The sequence below is a fragment of the Euleptes europaea genome, chromosome 7 (genome assembly GCF_029931775.1).
Source record: "Euleptes europaea isolate rEulEur1 chromosome 7, rEulEur1.hap1, whole genome shotgun sequence".
Lineage (NCBI taxonomy): Eukaryota > Metazoa > Chordata > Lepidosauria > Squamata > Sphaerodactylidae > Euleptes > Euleptes europaea.
Genome location: NC_079318.1, coordinates 73,196,828 through 73,205,835, shown reverse-complemented (window position 1 = coordinate 73,205,835; position 9,008 = coordinate 73,196,828). Strand labels below are relative to the sequence as shown.

Below are 9,008 nucleotides of genomic sequence, written 5' to 3'. Positions count from 1 at the left end.
GACGCTGTAGCAAGAGAGGTCCTCACCACTGGAAACTGTGTGTGTCTCTTCTTCATTGCAGCAATATGCGTTTCTCACCACCATCACCACCATCTGATCTGGAGTGGGCCAGAGAGCTTTAGCAACAGAGCATGGTTGTGTTTCTCCTACTCCACCCTTAATTTTGGACCCCAGCTATTTTTGTGTTACATGCTTCTTTCAGTGCAGTCATAGGCATATTTCTGACTGCAAGACCACGGGTCTCTAGCATTGATCCTTGAGGCACCACGTTGTTCTTCCTTCTCTGCCCATCCTGCGATCTTGACATTCACTGTGGCCCAGCCACATTGGCCTAGTGGAAGGGTAGTCATGAGCTTCTCTCTGTCTGCCCTCATCTTTTCCTGCTCCCTCATGAGCCTTCCAGTCAAAGGAAGGAGGAGCCTCTCTCTGATAAGCCCCTCCCACCAAACCCACTTCTTGCGCTCAGCCTCCCTCCCTCTAACAAAGTGAGAACCTCCGTGAGTTGATGTTCATTTTCGTCACGCCAATGAGCTTGAGTGGAGTGGAGAGGCTGAAGGAGGATGTGAGTGGGAAGTCACAGAGGAGGTCGGAGAGCTCGTCCCTCTCCTCCAACTCATAGGTGGCATCATTCAGCATGCGCCGGTGGAGGTGGCACGTCTGCTCAATCTTGAGCTTGTTGATCTCACTGCGCAAGCGCATGAGCTGCCGAGCCAACTGCTGGTCCTGGAGACGCATTTCCATCTGGAGGCAAAAGAGGAGGGTGATGTCACTAAGGCCAACCAACATGCATTGTGGGGGAAAGGCTCGGTGTTGCAACCCTTCCCAATGAAAGAAAGATGGCCATTGTTTACCTATTGAGCCATAAATTGGGGGTAAACTGTATTTTAGTAACAGAGCTTCTTAACCTCATAAAGATAATTTCAGGTGGTTAGCTGTGTTGATCTGCAGTAGAACAGCAAGATTTGACTCCACTAGCACCTTAAAGAGTCTTTTCCAGTGACTCTTGTCTTTGCATAATGTGACCAAAGCTACCCTCCTGAAACAAAGCTCCCTTCATCTCCTTTCATGCAATTAAGGGAGCTTTGACTCTCAAAAGCTTATATCCTGGAAATCCTGTTGGTCTTTAAGGTGCTAGAGGAGTCGAATCAAGAAGAAGAAGAAGAGTTGATTTTTATATGCCGACTTTCTCTACCACTTATAGAAGAATCAAACCAGCTTACAATCACCTTCCCTTCCCCTCCCCACAACAGACACCCTGTGAGATAGGTCAGGCTGAGAGAGTGTGACTAGCCCAAGGTCACCCAGCAGGCTTCATGTGTAGGAGTGGGGAAACAAATCCAGCTCACCAGATTAGCCTCCGCTGCTCATGTGGAGGATTGGGGAATCAAACCCGGTTCTCCAGATCAGAGTCCACTGCTCCAAACCGCCGCTCTGAACCACTACCCCACACTGGCTCTCACTCTCCTAATGGCATGTAGATCCTCCCGATACATGCAACTGCCATGTTGTCATATGCATAGACAAGGTGCATACTTTGCATGCACATGCAGCTTCAGTATGTTAGTAGAACTCTCAAAAATCCAGTGGTCAGTTCATATGTACCAAAGCTGCATGCACATGCCAATATGTGAGATACTCCTGCTCAGTCAACACGGTGACCATTTCTGATGGGGAGTTGTACGTGCAGTTGGGAGGTTCCTGATACAGGTAGATCTGATCTGAAGGTCTGCTGAGGTATTGGAATCCATACAGAAGTGGCTCGCCCTAAAATGCCTTCAGCACTTGCCTCTGCCTTATCTGCATAGGCACACTACCAATACCAACGAATGAAATTGAAGGGCAGTACATTCCGGACAGATAAAAGAAAGAACTGATTCACATGCATAAAATTTACAGCCGGAAGTTACGGTGGTGGCCCTTAGCTTAGGTGTCTGCTCAGTCCTGAGTTTCTTGGTATCACTATCAAAAGCAATAGTAAGCAAAGTCTGTGATAGAAACAAAGTCAGGCTGCTGGCAGGACTCCAACTTCCTTGCCCCAACTTCTACCATCCTCACTGCTGCCCTTCCAGATCCCACAGTCCTGGCTGCAGTTCTCTCTCAGGCCTCTTCTTTTTCTTTTCTGTCCTTCTCCTTCCCTTTCTCTCTCCCTTCTCCGCTTATCCCCCTCAGTAAAAAGGCAAATGTTTCCCAGATCAAAGTCAGAATCAAGGGCTCCTGGGAGCTGCCTTTCCTTTCACAAAACACCCAGGGCGACTCACAGCAGAAATGTAATATACAATCAGTCCCAACCTAAGGTCACTTTACCAGGATTAAGCCCTGTTAAAATAGAAATGAATAGGATTCTCAGTAAATCTACTTGGGATGGCTTTGAATATCATTTAAAAACCAGACATTGGTAAATAAAGCAGAACAACTGAAACAACAGGAGCAATCTAGTTTCCTCAAAGCCATTCCCGAATACATATGTTTTCAGGCAAGGCCTGTCTGAATGGCATTCATTGTACCTCCTTAGTACTAGGGTTGCCAACCTCTGGGTGGGGGGGCTGGTGTTCTCCTGGAATTACAACAGATCTCCAGACTGCAGAGATCAATTCCCCTGGAGAAACTGGCAGGTTTGAAGGGTGGACTCTATGGCTTTATACCCCACTGAGGTCCCTCCCCTACCCAAACTCTGCTCTTCCCAGACTCCACTCCTAAATCTCCAGGAATGTCCCAAATGGGAGTTGGCAACCCTACTCCTTACAGAAGGAGTTACACAGTTTACGGGCAGTAGCCACACTACAGTCCTCCTGGGAAGCCCTCCGGTATGAATCTATAAATACATTTCTGCAGCAAGATCCGCCCCCCCCCGCCTCCGTTGATCTCAGAACCTAATAGAGTTGCCAGCCGCAGCAATGTGCCAGCAGAAAGTAGGAATGGGAACAGCATGGTGTAGTGGTTAAGAGTGGTGGTTTGGAGTGGTGGACTTTAATCTGTAGAACTGGGTTTGATTCCCCACTCCAATCTGGAGAACCGGGTTTGATTCCCCCCTCCTCCACATGAGTGGCAGATGCTAATCTGGTGAACTGAGTTGGTTTCCCCACTCCTACACGTGAAGCCAGCTGCGTGACCTTGGGCTAGTCACAGCTCTCTTAGAGCTCTCTCAGCCCCACCTACTTCACAGGGTGTCTGTTGTGGGGAGGGGAAGGGAAGGTGATTGTAAGCCGGTTTGATTCTCCCTTAAGTGGTAGAGAAAGTTGGCATGTAAAAACCAACTCTTCTTCTTCTTCTTCTTCAGTCTCATTCGTCTTGTGTAACAGCACTTCCAGTGAAAACTGATTTACGCTGGAAGTGACTTTGTATGTTGGCGTGACTCTTCGCCCCTCCCAATTTTCCACACACTGGCTTATGAAATGGCAGAGGAGAATGGGGGCTAAAGCTATTTGGAACCCCCTTTACACTGATTTCAGTGTGAACTTATTTCTAAATAAACAAGGTTTTGTAACAGAGCACTAATATGAAACATTTGTTTTCTTCCCTTTATTGACTCCCAACAAGTATTTTTGAGTTGCGGCTACTGATTCATAGACATGATTTATTATTCATTTTTCATATTTTAAACATGTTTTATGTTTCAAGAGAAGCAGTCATCACTCTTTTGGTAGTGGGTAGAGGAGCCTTGGGAAGGACTGGAACAGACCTTACAGAGGAATCTATATTTTTGCCCTGAGATCCAATGACAGCCGCTGGAACTTCTTTTAGGCACTAAGGATTGGTCTATTATCCACGAGGGCTTAAAGGAACCTCCATGTGTACAGACTGGAAGGCTTTAAGAGGGGAGTGGACATATTCATGGAGGAAAGGGGTATTCATGGCTATTAGTTAAAATGGATACTAGTCATGCTGCATACTATTCTCTCTAGTATCAGAGGAGTATGCCTATTATATTAGGTGCTGTGGAACACAGGCAGGATGGTGCTGCTGCAGTCGTCTTGTTTGTGGCTTCCTAGAGGCACCTGGTCGGCCACTGGGTGAACAGACTGCTGGACTTGATGGGCCTTGGTCTGATCCAGCCAGGGCCTTTCTTATGTTCTTATGACTGTATATACCTCTACATGCCAACGACCTGGGGAGATCTATTATCTTCATGCCATACTTGTGGGGGCAACAGAACTCGGCTGAAAACTGAATACTCATCTAGATGGAGCCTGAACTAATCCATCAAGACAATTCTTATGTTTTTATGGTCTTAAAAGCACAGCTTTCACCCTGAAAGAGACTGTATTTTTTTTAAATGAGGATCAGTTCTCTAGTCACCATGCCCCCAAAGCAACAAAACTTTCCCAGGGAGATAAAGCGTTCCTCTGGCTTCCATTTGCTGCTCTCCGGGTGAGAAGGGTCTATTTTTCACTTGTAGAATCAAAAGGGAGAGGGGGAGATCTGTTTTGTTTTGTTTTTTAACTGTTCCAGATGATAGGAGCATGAAGGCTAAAAGACAAAGCTTTCCAATGGCTGACAAAAGGATTACAGCCACAATGTGTGGAAAGATGCCAGCGCTGAAACCCGTTTCTCCTGCAGACTTGACGTTCTAGTTTCTAGTATCCACGATAAATAGCAAGTTTCTTGCAAAGTGAAATCTCTTTTGGGAATATACGCAGATCTAGCTGTGGGATACAGAATACAGAAGGCTGCATTGTAGTCTGTGAAGCAGACATTTGCTGAGCTCTCTCTCTCTCTCTCTCTCTGTCTCTCTCTCTCTCTCTCTCTCTCTCTCTCTCATCAAGGGCTTTCTTTCTTTCTTTCTTTCTTTCTTTCTTTCTTTCTTTCTTTCTTTCTTTCTTTCTTTCCTTTTTAAAGGCAAATTCACAAAAAGAGTTGCCCTGCTGGATCAGACCAGTGGACCATCTAATCCAGCATCCTGTTTCACACGTTGGCCAACCAGTTGCCCCAGAAGGTCAACCAACAGGAAACAGGAAAAGACTAAGCTTTTCCCTGATGTTGCCTCCCAGCACTGGTATTCAGAGGTTTGCTGCCTTTGCAGGTGGAAGTTCCCTTTACTAGTAGCCAGTGATGGACCCTCTCCTCCATGCATCTGCCTAATGTCCTTTTAAAGCCATCTAAGCTTATGACCATCAATATATCCACTGGCACTGAATTCCTCAATTTCCTTTTGTCTTTCCCAAATTTATTGCCCATCAGCTTCATTGGTTGCCATAAACTCTGGTACTATGGGAAAGTACTTCTCACAATGTTGGTTCAATTGCTAACGTTTTACCTTACAACATTTTTCTTGGATTCTGTTCTTCAGAGAAGTCCGAGTATGTGCAGAAAGTTAAAATATTTGCAACTCCTTCTTTTCAGATTGAACTAAGTGCCCCGGTCAGCATTTCTATTGAAGTCATAGAAGCTGGCAGTATAATTAACAACCGGTATTTGCAACTGTTTGCCAAGCTGCAAGCAATCATGGTACGCATTAACATCGATTGGAAACGGGGAGACAGAGTTGCTGAGGCTGTATAAGCTATTGTTGCCCAGGTAGGTGCAGCTTTTCCCACTTGTATGGGGTGTTTTTTTAAATCCACGCCACCCACAGCAGAAAAAAAAATAGTCATATTTTGCCTATTTACAACCAAATTCCGAATACTGCATGGAGAATCATTCCATGTGAATTGGCTCATCGTGTGGCAATCACTGCTGTGTGCAGTGATTAAGGGACCTCCTTGTGGCACTGCTGCAAGGGAGTGGCCACGGCTCAATGGTGGAGCATCTGCTTTGCATGCAAAGGTCCCAGGTTCAATCCCCGGCATCTGCAGGTCAAATGCTCAGGTAATCGTTGTTGCGAAATACCTCAACCTGAAACTCTGGAGAGTTCCTTCCAGTCAGAGCAGACAAGACTGACCCTGACAGACCACGGTCTGACTCAGCAAAAGGCAGCTCCATGTATTCAGTGCGTACCAGCAATGAGTCTACCGATTAACTAAATTTCACCCTCCTGACTAAAATATCTGTAAACTGGGAAAATGCAGCGAATATATCAAACAAATATTCTGCCATCTGCACTGACTTTGGGTATGTTTCCAGAATCAGCACAAAGTGCTGGATTTTGCCTTTAAAACACTGCCTGTTTTTATCCCACCCTTCTTCCAATGGCCTTGGAGCTGCAAACATGCCTTTTTCCTCACAACAACCCTGCGAGGTTGGTTAGGCTGAGACAGTGGCCACCCAGTGAATTTCCTGTCAGTGTGGGGATATGAACTGGGGACTCCCAGGTCCTAGTCTAGTAATCGCATCACGCTGGTTCTCAAAGCTGTTAATGGTCTGACTCCAAAGTTCTCGGAAAACTGTCCCCACCAGTATGTTCCTGCCCATATTCTGAGACCGTAGTCGCCAACAGGGTGCCTGTGGCTGCCACGTTGCCCACTGATGCATTTCCTGGGGTTCGCATCCTTCCCCCTGACTGGAGCAGGAGTTGCTTCAGAAAAGCACAGGAGGCATTGTCTCCTTTTGCTCTGCAGGGAGCATCCATTCAGAAGTAGCTGCCCCCATCAGAGGAGGATGCTTGGCTTGGCGCCTGTAAACATTGCCTGACTGCCCTCTCACAGCAGTTATTTTGGGAGAGATTGTGCCTCCCATGGCAGCTATTTTGTGGTGGAGCTCCTTCTCCTGCCCCCAAGCAAGCACCCCTAAACCAGATGAAGAAGGCCTTCTGCCACTCCCAAACTATGGATCTCTCTCCTTCAGGAGATTCATTTGTCCTGTAGGCCTTCTGGGATCTACTGAGGACCTATCTATTCTGGAGGGTCTTCAAGCAGGGATTTTAAGCCTGGTTTCTAAGCATCACTATATTACTGTACTTTTATGGTTATGGTTTTTAATCTTTTATTATCTTTTGCAAGCTGCTTTGGGCATACTTGGCATGGAAAAGAAGCATGTAATTGTTGTCATAAATAAATAAATGTAATGAAAGTAGGTAGTGAGGATAAAGTGCCAAACAGCAGTTGTTTGGCCTTCCCTTGGGGACTCTCCAAAGTTTGAGCCTGCACATTCTCAAAAAGGGTGGTAAAACCATCTTCCTGAGGCTAGCTTTTCAAAACAGAGTGCAGAGAATTAAGAGGCGCAGAGAAGATGGTTTTACAACACTGGTGTGGTGTGTGTACCCTTAAGCACTGGAAAAGAGAATAGCAAAGATGTCTCACCTGAGGGGGAGCTTGCAGTGCTGGTTTCTCAAGAAATGCAGCGCTACTCTTCAAGGAAGGAAGGAGCTGTTTGCACCTGAGACTGATATCAATGGGGATGGTCTCATTGCGTCTAATGAAGTTGGCTCTAGCTCACAAAAACATCAACTTCATTAACAGTGCACTCCTTACACTCTTCTAAACCCACTGAATCAATGAACTTAGAGGGGTATAACTCTGTTTAGGATTGCAGCCTTAAGCTCTTTTGGAGCAGACTTTAAACAGGTCTACTTAGAAGAAAATCCCATTTTATTCTATACTCTATGCTCTATACTCCCAGGAAAGTATCCTTAGGATTGTCACCTTACCCTTTCAGGTGCTCACAAGACTCCTTTTTATTTCTATGGCTTAGTGACCAAAATGAGATGTTTCTTTTTAATCTATTATCACACATTATTAAATTTAGTCAGGAATCCATTTAACAGCCTACTTACCAGTTCTTTCCTAAGCCAATTTAAAGCTTCGTTGATGTTTGCAAAGCCACTGATTTTTCTTGAGGCTAGCATCACTTGCTCTTTGGAGGAGGTCCCGTTGATGTGTACCTGCGCCTCTTGGATAGGAACACTTTCCTCTGTCAGCTTCTTTTCTTGGCTTTCCTCAGCTTCCTCAGGGGGTTGGGGGTGGCTCTTCCATGTCAGCTCTTCCAATTTGGCCTTCCACTCCAAATATGAAGGTCTCCTCGTCTCCAGCCTCAGTTTCTCTGTCAGAGCTTTCAGATTCCTCAGGTGGTCATCGGAAGGAGGTCCATCTCTGGTCTCATAATCCACACTGTCCAGCATTTCTTCAATCTGGATTTTTGGAAGAGACATCTTATTTTCTGGTGGAATGTCACAAACATTCATGAGAAGGGTAACAGTGGAATCCAGACAACACCGTCCGCACAATGATTCCCTGATCAAAAGCTCCTTTGGACCAGAAAGTTTTTCTCCCTCGTCAGCTCGAGACACTCCTTTAGAAATAGGGAACCATCTAAGCAGAAATACAAAGACACATTGTTTTATTACAGCGGTGAATCGCTAAAAAGAGGGGAAGGAACGAGCAAGAATCAAGAGCTTTCTTCTCTGACCCGAGCTGAGAAAAATGGAAACCGAACACTTCAGTCTCAACCATGCGGCTAAGAGACTTCGCAGCGGCTTTTTGATGGTGCTCTCGGGCAAGAGCAAACAGGCTCCCTGGCTTTCCCAAGGAGCAGTTTGTTTCAGAGACCTGTCAGCCACGGTGCTTCAGGCTATGAAGTGGATTATTACAGATGAGGTCAGAGAGAAAGAAGCAATACTGTGGCACGTTCTTGCACAATTAAATGAATGCTTATCTTACTATTGTACATATCGCGGTCTCAGCTTTCCATTGTTGATTCTTGGGGAGGCGCGGAGGTAACGACAGGAGAACAGGCTTTCTATAGTCCATCCGTAAGAGGAGAGCCTGCTTTACTGACAGTGATTGATCCACAGATGAGGAATGACAGCTAAATGTGTGAACTAGACAGACGAAACTTAGACAGTACATGGGTGACGCATTCGTAATCTTCCAGCATTTTTTTAAAAACTGAAAAAGTACCATTAAAACCTGTGAGTAGAAAAAGAGCGGGGTGGGAGGGGGATGTTTAACTCTTTCACCTCCTGCTGTTTTTCTGCTCAAAACTGCCCCATATCAGATGGTTTCCTATCCGTGGCAGGGGAAGACATAACCTGTGTCTTTTCCCATGCTGAGAGAAAAGTAGTTTGAAGAGGGCACGTTTGAGTTGACAAATAGGATGAGGGGTATGGGTGAAGAAGCCTCTTCCTACTTCCCTGT

At 45.8% G+C, this 9,008-nt stretch overlaps 1 protein-coding gene across 1 annotated transcript; it reads right to left on the bottom strand.

Annotated features, from left to right (window-relative positions):
• Nucleotides 1-431: 431 nt before the first annotated feature.
• Nucleotides 432-8,071, bottom strand: FAM167A (family with sequence similarity 167 member A). Its single transcript, XM_056853864.1, has 2 exons — nt 7,649-8,071; nt 432-741 (listed from the first exon to the last, which is right to left on the bottom strand). The coding sequence occupies exons 1-2, from the start codon at nt 8,054-8,056 to the stop codon at nt 478-480; spliced, it is 672 nt and encodes a 223-aa protein (XP_056709842.1). The 5' UTR covers nt 8,057-8,071; the 3' UTR covers nt 432-477.
• Between the last annotated feature and the right edge of the window lie 937 nt (nt 8,072-9,008).

Coding starts and splice junctions, on each gene's coding strand:
- FAM167A (XM_056853864.1), bottom strand. CDS start 8,056: ATGAATGTTTGTGACATTCCACCAGAAAATAAGATGTCTCTTCCAAAA. Junction 742..7,648: donor ATTGGCTTAGGAAAGAACTG/GTAAGTAGGCTG, acceptor TTTTGCCTCCAG/ATGGAAATGCGTCTCCAGGA.